The sequence below is a fragment of the Heteronotia binoei genome, chromosome 2 (genome assembly GCF_032191835.1).
Source record: "Heteronotia binoei isolate CCM8104 ecotype False Entrance Well chromosome 2, APGP_CSIRO_Hbin_v1, whole genome shotgun sequence".
Lineage (NCBI taxonomy): Eukaryota > Metazoa > Chordata > Lepidosauria > Squamata > Gekkonidae > Heteronotia > Heteronotia binoei.
The window spans coordinates 42251854-42271408 of NC_083224.1; the positions used below are offsets into that span (position 1 = coordinate 42251854).

The window sequence follows — 19555 nt, forward strand, 5'->3', positions numbered from 1 at the left end:
ACTTTGGGGAGAGGCACTAGATACTATACTGAAAATTTGGTGCCTCTACCTCAAAAAACAGCTCCCAGAGCCCCCAAACTTCCAGATCAATTCCCCATTATACCCTATGAGAATCAATCTCCACATAGGGAATAATGAAGTGCTCAGCAGACGTTTCCCTCCCTCTCCTCCCCCCCCCTTTCTGGTGACTGAAGTGAGGAATTGGCCTCTCTACTCACGAGTTGCTGCCAACTTCTTCACAGCAACACAGACACCCCATCCCAAGAGGAAGCCTTTCAATCGGAGACTGAAGCCTCCAGAGGGACAAAAAGGCACATGGTCCTCTGGGGGCGGGGCTTCCCCCCGCCGGCCAGCTGACTGGGGGCGGGAAGCAGCCTGGGAAAGTGGAAGAACCTCCGCTGGGACCTAGAGATTGGCAAGCCTAAATCCCACTGAAATCTGCAGGCCTTAACTATGCTTAACTCTGAGTGGCTTGTGCTCAGTTTTTGTGACTTGTGATTTTCATTTTGTAAATTTCAGCAGACTGCGGATAGTTTATTTAAGCTTAAAAATGTAGAAAACCGGTGAACCATTTCCTTCCCTTCATCTAAAAACACACAACTGGTCATGTGAGCAAAATAATGTTTTATTATTGCACATAATCCAGCAGAACAACTAATGGAAGCTCCTGGACAAGATTACATAAATTGTTGTACACTTTTTTGTGTGTCTTGTTTTGAACACTTGTGATTTAAGTATCATGGTGGTGGAGATAAGTGCACTTATTTTTCTGTAAGACCTGGAAAAAATTAACAACAAAATGCTATGTTTGAAGGCATGCAAACTTGAGGTAAACCTGTCCCTGCTCACCCTAGGAATTAAAAGACAAAACAAAAAAAAACAGAATTTGTACACACATTTGCATTCATCCAGCAGCTCCTTGTAGACAGAGGCACTATTAGGTATACCCAGGTTCCCCTCCCCACCCCATCTGTTGCAAAATCTTTCCTCTTTACCTTAAAGGAGGCAGCAATTCATGCATGAACCCCATAATATGTGTGAAAGCATTTCCTCCATTGAAATTAATTGGGAAAGTTAATATATTCAGAAACTAACTAAATGCATACACATGGTTCTGGATTTGCAGGGTAGCTGCATGCTTTTTGTTTTTGCTGTTGCACTATATTTATAGGCTTGGATTCAGATTAGACTTTCTGGTGAGCACAAGGATTTCCACTGGGGAGCACAGTTTTACCAACCTCCTGCCTCCCATGGCTGCACAAAATACCCCCCATCCTGTTCTTGGAAGACAGGGATTCCTGCAGGAACAAGATTTAGGGGGCATTTCAGGCTGCCGTAGAAGAGGAAGGCAGGGAAAGGATGCTGCATGAGTGGAAATCCTTGTGCTCATGGAAACATGACTTTGGATCCAGCCCATGGAGTGGTGGAGATAGAAACTTCCTTTAAAAACAAACATACATTGAAAGCAGAGGTCTTCAGGGTTCTAGAAGAAGATGGCAGGGTACACAAAAATGCTTTGGAGCCACAGGTCATTTCAGATTCACTCCTGCTCTGCTGAATAACTTAGTGTCATTTCTTGGAGGTAGGCTTGCAGCCACCTACATGTAAACACAGTGGGTACCACTTGCTGTAGTGACCAAGGGATAACAGTGTGTGCACAAGCCCTAAGGATCTCTCTCTCTCTTATGAGAGAGTTACATACATATATGTATAATATATATATATGCACACACACGCACACACACAACATATATGTCCAGGATCCTAAGGACCGTCTGATCAGTTCTGCACACTGAACAGGGGTTTTGGACTTGTCTTTCTTGAACAGCAAGTCCCACAAACTGCATCTGAGAGCAAAGATAGTCAAACACAGTTTGTGAATTGGCATAGGACCAGATGTTCAAAGAAAACAAAAATCCAAAATTCCACTGGCTGCACACAATTCCTTGGACGAGCCCTCTGTATCCTGGCTGATATATTAATATATGCCCACATTAAAAAAAAAATCTACCTACTTTTATCATCACATTGCAAGGAGTAAAACATAACGATTTGCGCACATCATATTTATGAGAAGCGGGATGGGCGGGATGGGTGTGTGTGTGAACAATCTCAGCACTTTCCAAAAAAGGAGCAAATTTTGTACTTCATGATAAATAAATGCTGCATACGTCTCGCAAAGAAAACCACATATATAAAAGGGCCAAACTACATGTTACTTTCCTCCCTTCTGGGTCCTTGTGATTAGCTATGAACTCAATTCTTAGGAGTGTGAGGTCTGAATTGAATGAGGACCACATGTGGTGAGATGGACTTTTGCCTTTTGCCTTGCACTGTCTTCCTAACATAAAACAGCCTCAGGGTAGGAGGTGCTATTTGCTATACTGGGAGCTCCATATATATGGGAGTTCCATAGGTATGCTGTATTGGGAGCTCCATACTGATGGCGGTACATGCAGGTTTCCCCAACAGGGCAAACAGTGCTACCCTGGGGTCAGACAAAAGGCATGAGGTAGGGAAGCATAGGTTCCTTTGCCTCGTGCACTCTGGTTCAGGTCTGAATCAGGCTAGGATGGGGAACTGGCAATCTGACATCTGAATGACAGTCTTCATGATGAACTCAAGGACTGGAAATTGTGAAATGAGGTCCAGTACTGACATTCTAAAACTGAATACCTGCTGGCTGCAGTGCCAGGAAACAGGCGGCCAGCTTTCTAAAACAATGCAGCCCTGTTATTACAAAGATACTTTAGGAGAAGCAATACTATTATTAAAATCCAAGAGTGACTGAATTCTTATCACTGGATTCTGATCAACACTCTCTCATGTTTAATGGATATTCCTAAGACATGCTTACATATTTTTTTCTGAGGACATTTACAGCATGTGGCTTCTGGGCAAAGTTAATGTATCCTTCCTCTTCCAATTGACAATATGATTTGATTAAAATATATAAAAAAGAAAAAAAAGGCAAAAAAAGAAAATCAATCCAGCTTTCCAATTTCATTTTCAGCAGTTCACGAACTGAAATTATCTGATCCAAAAGCACGATCCTTTGTGTCTACCTGCTGAATAACTGCAGGACCATATTATAAACCTTTTGCCATCTGGCATTTTCAGCTGGCATCTTTTTTTAATCCCCTCGTTTTCCAGTCTCTCTTTCTCATCTATAACCAGCTGCTGTTGCACTAAGGAGTGTCAGCATACAAAAAAATTCACAGTCCATTTTAAATGAGGCACTTCTTTAAAGCTCGTGAAATTGGCTCAAAAGTCCATGCTTTTGTTTAAAGGAGGGGGATTCAAGCACACTTAGGGCTGACTGACACACAGCATATCTTTCAGGTTTCTTGGTTGCCAGATGCCCAAAGGAAAGCTTAATGTATAAAACTGCAGCATATGGCTCTCACCGCTGGTCTAGTTTCTGGGGAATAGGCGACTCCCAGCAACAAGAATATGCCAAGGTTTTCATCTGGGCAAGGTTTTCATCTGTTGATGCTTGCAATATGCCACATTCAAGAACACAACTTCTAGTTAAGCAAGTATGTTCAACTCTAAGATTTTTTTTTTTTTAACTCTAACTGGCACATAGCAATGGAGCAGGGAATTTGCTTCTGGGAGGTGTCTGCCATTCAGACCACTTTTAAGCACCCTTAATCTGCAAAACGAGAAGACACATTTTTGTTTCTTCACTGTGGATTCACTCAGCCTAGAATAGGCTCTGCTATTCATAGAAATGGGACATGGGGTGTTTTTTTTTTGCCTATTATAGACTTCAAAACAGAATGACTTTAGAATTATGTAGCAGCAGGGAAAAACAGCCTGTCTTTTCTTAACACTGGACTCAGTGCAATCCTGATTTGGATGGGGGAATTTAAATCCATAGCAGTAGCCCTCATTCCTGGCTGTTGCATGCCTTACGCATATTTCTCTTTGGGAGACCTGTAATAACAAGTCTTCCAGTAGAGGCTGGAATTTTCATGGTGGAATTCAAGGAAGAGACTGCTTCATTTGCATTTCCACAATTCACAAGTGAATACATGTTTCTTCAAACAACAGCACAGTAGTCCATCAAAGTTAGGATCCTGTCAGGCAATTCTAGTTCACCACAAAAGAAAGAGCAGAGAGGGGCTGCAGAATTCCAGGCTTCTTCTTGCTGAACAGATGTCACCCAAGATGGGGACTCAACTGTTCATTCGGGACCATTCTCTGAAAGTTCATGGTCTTGGTGCAACCACAGGTTTCTAAGCTCCTCTTTTAGATGTTTTCTAAATAGATGGGGTTATATTCCTGTTGTCTACATCAGCAACAACTTCTGTTGTGGGTAAAAATCAAAGAGGAATAATGTTAACAGAAACTGTAAGGAACAAAACGCTTATTATTTTTAAATTAACTCCCAAACTAAGCACTGTACAAGTTTAAATGTTTACGTTAGTGTTAAAAGTGGCATGCTTTAAAAAATTGTTTGCCTGGAGAAGGTATGGAATGGAAGGATTCCTCATTCTTTTGTAAGGGACTAGATGGCTGCAATCAATATGTGAACTGCTAATACCTAACAGTATAATCCCATGCACCATTAGAAAATCTCTCTCCTCTGTCATCTCTCTTGCTTCTCTCCTCTTTCTTTTCCATTCACTTCTCCCTGTCCATCTCCGGCCTGGTTCATATTCTGGTAGTTGTATCAGCTGTGGCAGAAAAATGAAGTTAGAGTCCAGTGGCACCTTTAAGACCAACAGCGTTTATTCAAGGTATGAGCTTTCGTGTGCCAGTCCACTTCTTCAGATACAATGAAATGGAAGAAAACCATTCAAATTTATAGACATGACTGAACAGCAAATTAGCATATGACAGAATGAAGACATTTTGAGACAAAAAAGATCAACAAGACAAGTGTACAAGGTCAACAGCTTTATGGATGCAATTGTGAAACAATGTTGAAGCAATAAATATGTGGAAGCAAGTAAATATGTGGGAGTAATATATTGTTATTTATATTGGTATAAGTTTTTAGAACTACATAGTGACTGTAATGTACTGCAATGAAACCTAAAATATACTGCAACTAAAAGGAAAAAAAATGCCGTCTGTCATTTTCATGCTTGGGGGGAGATGAATGGAGCATTGTAAAGGAATCTCAGTTAACTGCGCACAGTTAGAAAACATTCTCTTATACATTTACCTCCTATTTTAACATACTATTGCTTCAACCCTTGTTCTCTCCCTTAATTGGATCCATACAGCTGTTGACCCTATACGCTTGGCTTGTTGTTCCTGGTTTATCTCAAAATGTTTTCATCATGTTACATGCTAATTGGCCGTTCAGTCCTTTCTATAAGTTTGAATGGTTTTCCTCCATTTCATATTATCTGAAGAGTGCTTGCACGCAAAAGCTCATACTTTGAATAAAACTTTGTTGGTTTTAAAGGTGCCACTAGACTCTAACTTTATTCTGTTGCTTCAGACCAACACAGCTACCCACTTGGACCTATCTTTAAAGAGTGGCAGTTATTGTAGGGGAAACTCCAACTCACATGTTCTTAGAGGGAAAGGGAAGTGAGCAAGTGTCTCTGTGACCAACAGGAAATGCAACTTATTTTTTCCTGTCATTTGTCTCCATCTCTCTGTCACTCTCTCTTGTCTACAGCCGGATATATGCGTGTGTGAGCACTTTCTCTGTCTTTCTGCAATGCAACAAGGTTATCTTCTCCTTCTGGACCATGCAGACAACATGGCAAGCTCCATTAAATGATCCCCTAATCATCATCATCATATATATAATTCCCCTATGGTGGTGACCAAATGGAGTGCTCTCATTCGCTAACAGGTGCATTCCATGCACTTGACAAATAATTGGCCCATCATGGCTCATTCAACATCTCTGGCCTCTCACTGGCTGACTCCACTGCCCCCGCCTACTGCAGGCCCGGAAATGTTGAACAAACCACCAAAACAGTCTTACCTTAGAGACAGACACATCTCCAACTCTTCTGTGTCATCTCTGTCAACCGACCTCACAAAAAGTGTCGCTGGCAACAGACCTCTGCTGCCCCATCAACGGCTCACACAGATGGCCTCCCAGCACACACAGCCTCCAAAGGCTAAAGAAATAGCCAGGGAGCTGCTGCCATCATAATGTGACTAGGCAGCAAGGCCTGGCCCCGCTGGGAGTCTTTCCTCACAGGCAATGGATACGATCTCTTTCCTGTCATTCCCTGGCTCTCTCCTCCCCTCAGCCTTTCCCCTAGCCAGAAGTTGTTGCTAGGCAACCAACTTCTGTCAGTAAAGGGAGAGGCCTTAGGTGAATAGAATGGCACACAGTCTACTCTCCAAAGCAGTTATTTTCTCCAGGATGGGGAGAGAGATCTGTGGTCTGGAGTTCAGTTGTGATCCCAGGGGAACTTCAGGCTCCACCTGGAGGTTGGCTACCCTAGATCTGCCAGCACCCTCTGAGTGAATTGATGTCACCTGGCTGGCATGACGTAACTAGGCCTGGCTCCTTGTGCCTGTTCAGCTGCAGCCCCCCATGACAGCCAATGTGACTTAGCAGTTGCCAATTCCAGCCTGGAAAATTCCTGGAGATTTGAGGGGTGGAGCCTGGAGAGGGTGAGTTTATGGAGGGGTGGGACCTCAGACAGGCACAATGCCATAGACTCCACTCTCCAAACCAGCCATTCCTCCCAGAGAACCATTACTGCCAATCTCCAGATGAGTAGAAAAAGCAAACCCAGAAGGGTTTCGTGATAACCAGCCTCACAAATGAAAAAAAAAAAAAAACTGATCCAATAAATTAGAAATTGTCAATATTCTCTTATCACTATCATACAAAGTGTTTTCCATAAGTCATACCCTGAAAATAAACACCATTATTAAGTGCAAACAGATAAGAGAATATTTCTAATTTATTAGATCAGTTTTTTTTCTTTTGTGAGGCTGGTTGTCACGGAACCCTGCTGGGTTTTCTTTTTCTGCTCTCAGCCGTGATTCTCTGTTTGATTTACACAATCTCCAGATGAGGGCTGGAGATAACTCAGAATTACAACTCCTCTCCAGATGGCAAAGATAAGCTCCCCTGGAGAAAATGGCTGCTTTACAGGGTGGACTGTAAAGCAGCCATTTTCTCCAGGGGAGCTTATCTTATATTAAGGAGCCTGGCCTGTCTTTGATCAGGCTGCTTCTGACTCATCTGCTCATTAGCTGCTGCCTCCAAAACCTGACCTTTTGGCCTGCCTTAGATTACACCACTTGCTATTGGATTTCACCTGGGAGCTGGATTGCTCCCCCCTGATTAAGCACCACACAGGGCCAGACCAGACATTTGCTTTTTAAAAGATAGATCCAGTTGAGTAGCGATAGGTCCAGGTTAGCCACAGCTACACAGCAGCTATGGAATTTTTTTTTTAAAGAGCCAATTTGGATTAGGAACACTACCACTGGAGGGAGAAAGGGCTCCTGCCCACCCCCCTCCTTTTCAGTTCTTAAAACAGCACTGGAGAGAAGTAGTTTTCCTGTTTTTGCTGTTCCAGGAGGAATATTCTGCTCGTGCAGAACAGCAAAAAGTAATTCCCCCTCAATGCTCCTTCAAGCATGAAAAATGGGTGGGAGGTGGGAAGCAGGACTCCCTGAACAGTGGCTTTCTGGGGCCAAATGGGCTTTGATTTATTTTTAATAGCCATTCCCTGCAGCTGTTGTGTGGGTGCAGGAAACCTGGACCAAACTTTTTTTTTTTAAACAAATGTCTAGTTTGGCTCACAGCTTGAGATGAAGTAGTGTCTTTTCACTGATGCTGACAACATGCTTCAAATGCTTACTTTGTGAGCCACCTCCAACCAGTTCTCTGGAGAGATGGTATAAAAAATGCTCAAAATAAATAATTGCATTCCACCGGGCATCTTTTCAAACGTATGCAATCAGGGCAGGCCCAAAAGTGCACAGTGCCCCAGGCAGACTTACTGCCCGTGTGCCCCCAGGCTGACCCCCTCCCATTCCCCCCCCCCCCCCCGCAGCGTGCTCAGAGTAGCGTTGCCAGCCTCATGCTTACCAGCTTCTAGGGCCACTCTCTAGGGTAGCAGGCAATGAAAGGCCCTTCCAGTTTGTTGCTACCTGATACCATTTAACTGGAAATGCCAGAGACTGAAGCCAAGACATTCGGATTGCAAGGAATGTAATCTGCCACTGAGATACAACTTCTCCCTATATTTAAATGACTTACTAGCCACATCTACAGTACAATTTGAGCTGAAAAAAAAGAGATCCTTCCGTGGAAGTCCAAACCAGCTCCAGTAAAATCTAGGGTTGCCAAGTCTGACTCAAGAAATATCTGGGGACTTTGGGGGTGGAGCCAGGAGATTTTGGGGGTAGAGCGAGGAGCAAGGGTGTGTGACATGTACAATTGAACTCCAAAGGGAGTTCTGGCGATCACATTTAAATGCCTTCCTTCCATAGGTTCCTAAGGACACACTTGAGTAAAACCTGATGCTATTTGTACCATCAGGTGAAATTACCGATCTGGGTTCTGTTTACGAATTGGTTATGATTTCTCTTCAAGGCAGAACAAACTTCCCCTGCAACATTCTGTGATATTCTGTGCTGCTGACATCACACGGAATATCAGATCTCCTGGCCTGAGAAGGTTCCAGTCTTCTGCTGGAAACTGAGCCTTCCCTAGCTGGCAAATCTGTTGCAGCCCTTGCAAATCTGCTGGCTGGGGAAGGCTCAGTTTCAGTGGGTTGGATGGAGCCCTCCAGCCCACAAATCGTCTCATGAATTGACAGACTGGACTAGGTACTTCCTCATGAATATTCTGCTTCTGCTCTTTGCAGATTTAAACATCACATCTGCAAAGAAAAGCAGCAGAAGGCACTGGGGTGAGGAAGGAATTCCCCAGAAATGGTATGGTGTGAGCACAGGATTAGATGAGACAGATGGCTGAATTTCATGAGAAATCTGTACACTCTCTTGCATGTACTGCCTAATATTTAAAATCCAAGAACAGCAAATGCTGACACAGAAGCTTTATCTTAGAAAAGTGTCTCATCTGGTTAGCAGGTAGTAGAATACCTAGAGAAAATTAAGCTACAACACTAAGTGATTGTAATGGGACAAGTGTGATTCCCTGTTGCTCTCATCTAGATGTGTCTTGTCAGGACTTTTTTTTTTCTGGCAGGAGAGGAGGAAGGGTACAAAGGGAATTGGGAAGGGAGCCTGCAGCTGACAGCAGGCCTACCTAAGCAATATCTTATCTATGTTTGTTTTAGGGGTGGGAGGCTTACTATTCGGGTTCTGAGTGGGGATATGTGGGCCTGGTGGTTTCTCTCACTCATCACTCCTTTAAAAGTGTTACATATTACTTCTGAGAGTAGTACTCAAGGGGGTCAGGGCACTAGAACTGGAGTAGATTGGAGGAGAACATAATACAAATCCTGTAGTAGGCTCGGATTTGTTGCTAACCCTGAATATACAGTTGACTTGAAAGTAAGACCCATTGGTTGGGCTTACTTCCAAATTAACATGCACATCTGAGAAATCCTAATATTCATTGCAAGGTCCTTTACAGAGCAAAACAGGAAGCAACTGTTTGAGTCACAGATCAGAGAACTGCTTGTTGGATACTCTACATCAGGGGTGTCCAGTGGTAGTTCTCCAGATGTTTTGTGCCTACAACTTCCATCAGCCCCAGCCAGCATGGCCAATGGCCGGGGCTGATGGGAGTTGTAGGCAAAAAACATCTGAAGAGCTACCGTTGGCCACCCCTGCCCTACATGATAGCAACCCTGAAGTCATGAGTGTTTTTTGCCTTACCTTCTTAGCTTCCCATCATGTCAGAAAATGCACAAATAAGATGGACAGGCCAACATTCAATAAGATGACCATGCAGATGATAATTGTGTTAGGTCCCTAGGAGGAAGAAAACACCAAGTATATAATATTATCCACTGTCATTGAAAACAAAGAAACGTATTAGAAATGTCATCAAAATATTGACTAACAGATGCAATTAACAGGCTGTTTTAATCCCCCAAAACGTTCATCACAGGTACAGTGCTGTGTATCCTAACTAACTGGTTCCCAAAATGAATTTGCTTCAGAAAATTAGGATGCATATCCTAAAGAGAATGTCCTCAGGCTAACTTGGAACCTTGCATATCCTCAAGCTTACTTGGAAGTTTATCAGAGATTCCACAGACTATCCTTTATAATAAAAGCCCTTTCATGGTGGCAAAACAGAGCACACTGATTGGTTGGGACTGTGTTGTATCACCCTTTGGCCGTTAAATCGTCAATCAAGAGTACTTGTATACCATTGGTTGAGTCCACTCCTCTCTCTTGCCTGAGTGGTTGTTGCCTGCCACCCAACCTAATTCTGTTAATAAACAGCAACCAACCATGGTTCTGGCGGTTTCTGGCTCTCCCTACTCTCCCGTTGGCTGAATTGCCCGTTGCACTGCTTCACAGAGGACAGAAACAAAACCTTCCTGCAATTGGCTGAGGGAGGGAGGAGGAGGGAAAGAGCCAAAGAAAGCCTTCCCTTTAGGGTTTGTAGACTCTTTCGGGCTCAAGTGCCGTGTTCTACTGGAGAAAGTTTTCTTTCCAGACGTTTCGTTCTCAGCTGCAGAGAACATCCTCAGTGGCGTTGCAGCTGGAGCAGGCGCTCTGACCTTCTTGGCTGCTGTGCACAGCAGATAGGGAGGGAATGTGAGAGGCAGAGAGAGACTGAAGTCCTGTGCTTAAGACCAACAAAGGGAAAGTGCTGGTCTGAAAGCTATTGCTAAAGGTCTCTGAAGGAGAACTCACTGCAGTCAGCAAGGCCGGTGTGTGGGAGTAGGCCATGTAGGCAGCTGCCTAGGGTGCCACATGGCCTACGGGGCATGGCTAGGTGCCCCCTCCCCACATGCCAGCTGGCCCACGGCATCTTTCCCCCACCCGAGACTCAGGTGGAGGAAAGTAGCAGCTTGGCCTTGCTCCCAGGCTGCTTTCTCTTACAGGGGAGGCAGCCTGAGAGTGAGGCAGAAGCCCCATGCTGCCTCTTTCCCCTGCCCAAGACTTTCTCATGCCACGGGAAAGTCGAGGGGGGGGGGAGCTTTGCATGGTGGGTTCCTCAAGAGCTGCGCAAATGGGGTCATTTGGCCCTGCTCTGCTTCCCTGCGCTGCAGGGAGCTCCAACGGGGGGGGGGGAGCCTTTGCACAAAGGGCTCCTCAAGAGGAGCCCTCTGTGCAAACAGGGTAATCCGGCCCCACTTGATTCCCCATACCGCAGGGAGGTCGAGCGGGGGGGTGGGCATTTGCATAGAGGGCTCCTCAAGAGCCCTCCCTCAAGAGGAGCCCTCTGTGTAAACTGGCCACATTTGGGCAGGTGCTGGGGGCCCTCCCCCACTGGAGGGGTGGGGGTCGAAGCCTTGCCAGGGGTGGCAGAAGCCCCAGCGCCAGCCCTGGCAGTCAGTCCTAAGGCTGTCATGGACTTTGTCATGGACCTTGAGGAGGGCATAGGAGTTAGGGCTTAAGAGTGGGGACTGCCAGACCCAGGCTCTTGCTGTGGAAGCTGACTGGGTGATTTCGGACCAGTCACACAGGGAGAGAGGAATGATGTAAGCTACTTTGGTCCCCCCCACACACACACTGTGGAGAAAGACTGTCCTTTTCTTACAAAGAGGCTGCAGGGAGGAGGGAGGATATGGAAAGCTGAAGTCAGAGGGGTAGATAAAGGGGAGATAGGGTTGCCAACTCCAGGTTAGAAAATCCCTGGAGATTTAAGAGGTGGAGTCTAGAGAGGGTGGGGTTTGAGGAGTGGGACCTCACACAAGTACAATGACATACATATCACCCTCCAAACCAGTGATTTCCTCCTAGGGAACCACTGTTGCCAATCCCCAAGTGAGGGCTGGAGATCATTCAGAATTTAATGTACTCTCCAGATGGCTGAGATCAGCTCCTTTTGAGGTGTGTGTGTGTGGGGAAGTGAATGCCTTCACTTGGGTGGGTGGGAAGACAGTAAAGGTGGTGGGGCACTTGCCAAGAACCTCTTTCTGGAGTCTGTTGTATTTTTACGGGCCTTATCAGACCATCATTCTGTTTCCAACAGTGGCTAGCCAGTGCTTGCAAGAAGCCCACAGAGTATGAAAGTAACAGCCCTCACCCAGAAACTGATATTTAGAAGTACTCTGTCACGGAACTTGGACATTCCATTAAACTACCTATTACCTTTGTATTCCCCATTACTATGTATGGGTGTGAATTGTGAATGGACCAGAGTTTAAATTGAACCTAGTCTAATTTGAAACGAAACTCTTAGTTTCCTTTTCCCCCTCCCATTTTAAGCAATGAACTTGTAAAAAAAAGATCCCAATTTGTAAAAGAATAAAAAATAAAATCCATCCATCTGTTTCCTTTCCTCTTATTAGTAATCTGGAGTCTGAGTCTAATCATTCCAATCCATTTTGACCAAAGAGGAATTTGAAGAGAGGAGAGGCATGATGTGTGTGTGTGTGGGAGGGGGGAGGGCTCTGCAGATTTTCAGAATTTCCTTCTGTGGAGGCTCAGAGGTAGGCAGTGTTTCCTCAGACCTTCCAATCATCCTGCTAGAGTGGCACACTATGGTGTGTATATAAAACTGCAAAGACTGAACTTACAAAAATGTGCATTGATTTCTCTTCAAACAGAAATCAAAGAGAAATCCCTCTTTTAAAAGAGACAAAAGAGAATAAGAGAAATCAATGGCTAAGTTTAAATAACTGAATTTCAGAAAAGGAAATTTCCCTCCCTATACCAATGGTAGTGTGGTTAGATTCATCACCTGTGGAAACAGTCCACATTTTAACTCATTTTCCAGATTGTGTGAATGAAGAATAGATAGCAACGAAGCAATACTCATAATTACTAATAGCAGATTATTCGCACATGTGTTTTTTACTTCATAACTAAAGTGTCAAAGAGTTGCATGTATGAATGAACCATCACAGATCAAACCACAGATTGAACAACAACAAAGAAGGAAATCAGTCGATGTGTGAAAAATCTAGTCAGATGGTAATATTTTGTTTTTTAAAAAAATTCAAAGTCAGCCTGGAAAATCAAATAAGACAAACTGACCAACAGGATACACAAAAATACTCCAAGTTTGTTCTATAATCAAAGAATGCTCAGTCTTGTGGTAATCCCTAATAAATTAACATTTTAAACAAAAGACTGCCTTCGTTTTGACTGGCTAGTACTAGAAATATATGTATATATATATATAAATTTGTATGACTCACATATAGCAGCACATTGTAAACTATATAGCAAATTTTACAGTAAGAATAAAGTCCCAATACAGTGTGCAACCTTTATGGGGAAGGGGGAGGGGTCAGAGGGAGACAAAAACAATATTATTTTCTTCAATCTCTTTAAGATACACTCTGCTACAGACGTTTCCATGCTGCATCTGATGGGATTGACTGGCTGAAGATGAAAGCAAATTGCCCGTATTCAGTACATTACAACTTAACCTGACGGAACAAAACATAAAACCCATTCCACCCTGAAACACTGTAATACTGAAAAGTTGTTTCATATTATGCACACTTCAGTATTTGGACATGAGAATGATGGGATACTATCGGTGATACATTTAGTTAGTTGGATGGAAAATTCAAAAGGTCACTGCTAAATGACTGGTTTCTCCCCCTTCTCCAATCCCCATGACAAGTCCCACTCTGCAAGCATGCAACATCACCTCTTCATGTTCTTCCACCACTGGTGCTGCTTCCTCAGTCAGAGGACCCTTTTTCACCCCAGCCTTGGGCTCAATTTTGGCCACCGTTTTCCGTTCAGGCTTGCCTTCAGCTGCAGCCTGTGTTTTCAATTCTGCTTTTGATTCAGGCGGTGGATGTTGCTTGGGCTCTGGCTTAGGTTCCGCTCTCCGTGTTTTTTTCTCTTCATGAGCTGGTTCCTGCTGAACGACAGGTGTAACTGCTCTCTTTTGGGGCTCCAATTTGTGTTCAGCCTCTTTCACATCTGCTTTGGGCTCTGAGGAACTTGGCTGGGGAGGTGATTTGTATTCAGGGGATGATTCTTCTTCATTGTCCAATGGGGGTGTTACCGGGGATGTCCTCACAGCATAACTGTGATAGCCTTGAAATAATGCAACATCACCTCCCTGCTGCAGCTTCTGAAGGGGTTTGATCTCCATATGGTCAGCTGACGTCCTCACATGGCCATGCCTGCTGGAGCTCCGGGATGGGATGTTACTGCCTGCCTTCTCCCCTGATGCCAAAAGTACATTTGAAGATGTGTTGGGCCTATTTCCTGTATGACCCCCATCCTTGCTGGGATCTCCATTCCAGCTACCAGGGCCAACAAAACCCTCTTTCTGGGAATTCTGCTTAGCACGCTTTGCCTCTGGTGGTGTTCCAGGTGGAGATGGGGTTCGAGCAGTACTCTCTTTGGGCTTGGTGGACTCCTGTTCATCAACCTGAGGACTTTCTGGAGGTGATGGTAGTGGTGGCTCTTCAATAGGTGGTGTCTCTTCAGCATTCTCTATGTTTTCTTCATTCTCCATTAGTTCTTGGAGCAGCCTTCTTTTCAAGTATTCAGGGCCTAGGGAAGAAAGTGAAGGATATTCAGGATTTGCCCAAATAGAGTCAGATTAGTGTAGTAGTTAGAGTATCAGACTAGGATCTGGGAAACCCAAGTTCAGATACCCACTTTGCCATGGAAGCTTGCTGGGTGACCTTGGGGCAGTCAAATACTCTCATCCTGATCTACCTCACAGAGTCGTTGTGAGGACAAAATGGAAAAGAGGAGAATGATATAAGCTGCTTGGCCCCCCCATTAGGAAATATGACAGAGTATGAACGAATGAATGAAATAGGTAGCCAATTTGTGACATTTTGACAAAATTAGAAGACAAAAAGTACAAACCAACCAACAGAGAAAAGACTAACCTGGCAGGATTGGTTTATTAAAGCCTAGAATTTCCACAGAAAACACAGGAGTTCAATCCTTGCCCAGCACCTGTGTGCTAGTGGAATTTTTGAAGCTGATGCTCTTTATGTTCTAGTCCATAACTTTTGACTGTTATTGGGATGTTATAATAATCCATTTTCAGACTGAACGCACATTCTGACAAATGTGGATTTGTAACTCTACCTTTAGAAGTGGAAGAATATCTTGCCTTGAGCAAATCGCTTTTCCAGTCATAACTTCACATTTATGAACTGTCAAAGACTATCATATGGGATTGCTAAAAGTCTGATTCAGATAGGAAAATAGAAATTCCCATCTTAGAAATAAGATAATATATCTTAAACTGGGGGGAGGGGGAGAGATAAATCACTCTTCCCCAATTTGTTTCTGTTTGTCTCACCACATATGTGTGAGAGTCTGTGTGGGATAGTTATTAGACTAAGATCTAGGACACCCAGGTTCAAATCCTCACTGGCTGATCTTGGGTCAGGCACACCCTCTGAGCCAAACCTACCTCTCACAGGGTCGTTGTGAGGATAAAATGGAGGAGAGGGGAAACATGCAGGTTTCTTTGTGTCCCCACTGGGGAGAAAGGCAGGGTATAAATGAATTAAATAAATAACAAATAATACAATAAATAGACAGGGTTACCAGCCTTCTGTTGGAACTTGACGTTTGCTTGGAATTACAACCCATTTCCAGTGATTCATTCCCTCTGAGGAAATGGCAGCTTCAGAAGACGGATGCTATGGCGACACCCCTGGACCTCACTCTTCTCCCCCAAGGTCTACTCTCCCCAGGCACCATCCCCAATCTCCAGGAACGTCCCAAGCTGGAGTTGGCATGCTTATGATAGATAAGGTTATCTGATTTACTGAAATAACTGTACAGCCTCTTACGTATACTGTTATTTTTGCCAGTTCTTATTATCTTATGAATGTTAGCCTGATTTCAGATTTCATCTCTCTTTCACTTTCTTTCCCTCAGAAATGAATGAAGGCCTCTCTTAGGCTTTTGTATACTTTGGCTTAAGTTGGTCCTTTCACTCGCAATGCTTTCCACATGTCTGTGTTATTTCCTTTAGCCTGATGAAAGCCCATTACAACCAACCATTACATGAGGAATATATTTAGGAATGTTGGGCCTCCTTCTGTCTTATTGCTCCTGTCTTGTGTGCTGTAGTGTCATACAGGGTTCCCAACATTTCCTCAGCAAATGCCAGGAAACTGGGAGAGGCCATGCCTGCCCGAGAGAATTTGGGGAGGACATGTTGTCACTTCTGAGTGATACTCTAGACTGCTTCCCTGAGTCTCAATGGACTTTACCATAAAGACTGCAGAAATTTCCTGAAGAAACTCAGGGATGGGATCATGTATCAACATAACGTGAGCAAGCTTATGTCACTTCCAGTAAAAGCCGGAAGTGACATGGTGGGCACCCTACCACCTTGCAAAAAAATTATGGTAAAATCATAGAGCTTTTGCAATATGCTATGGCATCTGACATTCATTGGAAATGACATAAGCACACAGGTGCATGCCCTCCCCCATTTCCTTTTGGGGGTTGCTGCCTGTAGTATGGCATTCCCAAATATACTAGTAAATAATCATCTGTATAGCAGGTCTAGTGGGGGTGGAAAGAAACCCTACATGCTGAAGAGACATGTATTATGTGTGTGCAGTTGTGGGGGTGACCTGGCCATCTGCTGCCTTGTGAGAAATGGTGCCATGTTTGGTTTAGCATACTGCCCTGCACATGAATAAAGGGCAGCCATTCACTTACATGGATGAAACAGAATTGTTCAGGAGGGCCTTCTTACAAATGGAACAGGAATGTGGCAAAAAAGGAAGAGTGCAAGAAGGCACTTTTTATATTGAGTATACACACCTGTAATTCTAACTGTCTGTGGAAATTTTAAAGCAGCTTCACTTCCTTCTCTTTTATTAGTAAGTTTCTTTGACCAAAGGTTCTTCAGCATAAAACTAGTACAATAGAACAAAATAAAACACAGCTTTCTTTTCTTTTTCAGTCCTACCAGCTACTGTAATGTTTACAATATATTATACGGTTTTCACTTCATTCTCATCTAATGGTGGAAATCTAGTTTCATTGCATTGTTTATAGTAGGTGTTATACTGGTCTTTATTGCATTCTTTTTATAGGTCTGTAACTTGGCTTTGAGTCCCAACAAGAAAGGCAGATGATAAATGAACTAAATAAACAAACTAAGTAAAAAGCCTTCCTCATGGGCTTAGTGTCTGCGTTAACAGAAGGCCCTAAATTATAGCTCCTCCTTAGAACTCAGTAAGATCTATAAAAGAAAAAGTCCCTATATGCACCGCAAAACCCTCAGTAACAGTTCTTGGTAGGCATTCCATTTGCCTGTCCAGGTCAGAAAATTACCTAACCCCAGCCCCAATTTGATATCCCTGAAGAATTGAGAAAGGGGGAGAAAAAGTGGCGATATACCTGCATTCTAGGGACTTGTGGAAGCAGTCTAGTGTATCACTCATAAGTGACAACCCATCCTTCCCAAACTTATCCCTCAAAGAGAGGGGGAGGAGAGTGGAAGTGCAGCCAGCTGCTAGGGAATAAGGAAATGAAGACTGTACTCAGGGGAATTGCACTGCTGTATTTTTATTTATTTATTTAAAGAATGGAAAAGTCTTCCGGCTCCACTCCCAAAGTCTCCCGGGCCCACCCAAAGTCCCCAGGTATTTTCTGAGTTAGACTTGGCAACCCTAACTGCAGTTGCTACAAATGACCACAATGACTTCCTGCTGGGCCTCAGCAGGAAGGTCAAATGCACTTACACAGCATAACGGAAGTTCCAGTCTTCTTGCTAGGGTCCCCAGGTGATGGCAGGCATTGTGTGAGAGATAGGGTTGCCAAGTCCCCCGCAGCCTCCAACAGGGGACTTTTTTTCATATGCGCATAGCACATGGGGCACAATGACATCACTCATATGTGATGTCATTGTACTGGCAATGTCACCCGCCAGCTGCTCTAGGAGCTTCCAGGAAAACTCTATGGTTTTCCCAGATGCTCTAGAAATTTGGGAGGAAACTATAGAGTTTTCCTCCCAAATGGCTAGAACATCAGGGAAAACCATGGAGTTTTCCCAGAAGCTCCTACAGTGGCCAGTGCATGCCGGCGTGATGACATCACATACGAGTGATGTCATTACACCACAAAGCAGGAGAACTCCCGCCCCACCTGGGAGCTTGGCAGCCCTGGTGAGAGACAGGGCGGGAGGGATAGGGCCATGGGGAGGCATTGGGATCATGCACAACATGATGCCACTTCCAAGGAAGTGGCCTCAGTCTAGGAATTGTTGTAATCTCTATTTCTTTACCACAGAGTTCCCAGCAATTCCTAGATGGACATGAGATCACTTACTTTTTTTCTGGAACTGACGTCATGTCATATGCAACACTGGTAATTTATTTTCTCCAGCTGCCCAAAGGAGCAGCAGCAGGAAGAGTGAGTTGCAAGTGGGAAGCTGTCTTTCACAAGTTCCCCTTAACATTTCCAATTTCTCCAGTTTGGGTGTGAATCGGCCTGGGCCTCCTGCCACTATTATTTGCCTTTAAAATATTGGGATGAAACACTTTCTTCCAGTTGGGCCTTAATTAACTATCAAATGCAAGACAGGTTTATAATGCAATGGTCAGGAAACTGGAAGTTATTATGCATATTAGAATTGGTACACAAATCCCTGAGTCACTCAACTGCACAAATCACTGTTTTGTCATACAGTTGAATATATACTTTTAAAATCCTGTGATTATCCCTACTGGAAGATTGTAAGTGCCCTGACTCCTCTAGTGCTGGGTTTCCCTTTTTTAATGAGAGCTTTTAGAAAACAGCTGCTGGCTGTAAATGTCCGTTTTAAGAGGATATTTTGGAAAAATCTCATTCCATTAATAATGAATTCTAAACTTTTAAAATTCTAAGCAGCAAATCTATATTCAATCAGGGAACAGATAAAGTCACATTGCTTTTGTGCCCATGGGATTGGCTTGGTTTCCTATTATGACTACAGCAAGCTGTTTCTACTGATTGATCAGCAAAGGATAATTTTAACTAGTGAATGAATTCAAGAAAACCAATAAGCTGCCTCCCCCACCCCTGTCGAGACATTCCAGGAATGAGAAAGGGCAGTGTTCATCAAGTACATTAGCGGCTGTGAATCTGGTCCATGTGACAACTTCTGCTGCTTATAATCCTGAAAGATTTTGCTGAATCTGAAAAGAATCTTTTCTGGCAGACAGATATATCTGGCATAGACCGCTCTGTACAGGGAGAGGCTGTTGAGGTCCAATTAATATGATCAGTAAAACCAAATGATAATTCCCCCCCTCACCCTGAGACTAACATTTTGGGCTACACATATGGAAAAGTTGTATATTTAAAAGCTCACCCATAGGGTTGCCAAGTCCAATTCCAGAAATATCTGAGGACTTTGGGGGTGGAGCCAGGAGACATTGAGGGTAGAGCAAGGAGCAAGATTGTGACAAGCATAGTTGAACTCCAAAGGGAGTTCTGGCCATCACATTTAAAGGGACTGCACACCTTTTAAATGCCTTCCCTCCATTGGAAATAATGAAGGATAGGG

The 19555-nt window shown here is 43.9% G+C and overlaps 1 protein-coding gene and 1 long non-coding RNA gene across 2 annotated transcripts in view; both read right to left on the reverse strand.

Annotated features, from left to right (window-relative positions):
- Positions 1–604: 604 nt before the first annotated feature.
- Positions 605–945, reverse strand: LOC132567560 (uncharacterized). The gene is made up of 2 exons (XR_009555096.1): positions 698–945; positions 605–654 (listed from the first exon to the last, which is right to left on the reverse strand). It is a non-coding gene; the product is annotated as an uncharacterized LOC132567560 (long non-coding RNA).
- Positions 946–3574: 2629 nt separating this feature from the next.
- The window catches only part of JPH2 (junctophilin 2), a 105224-nt gene continuing 89243 nt past the window's right edge, over positions 3575–19555 (reverse strand). The window contains exons 4-6 of the mRNA XM_060230863.1: positions 13706–14568; positions 9796–9891; positions 3575–4312 (exon numbers count right to left, since the gene is read on the reverse strand). Of these exons, the coding sequence (XP_060086846.1) occupies positions 9811–9891; positions 13706–14568 (944 nt within the window). The 3' untranslated portion in view covers positions 3575–4312; positions 9796–9810. The remainder of the gene's footprint in view (positions 4313–9795; positions 9892–13705; positions 14569–19555) is intronic.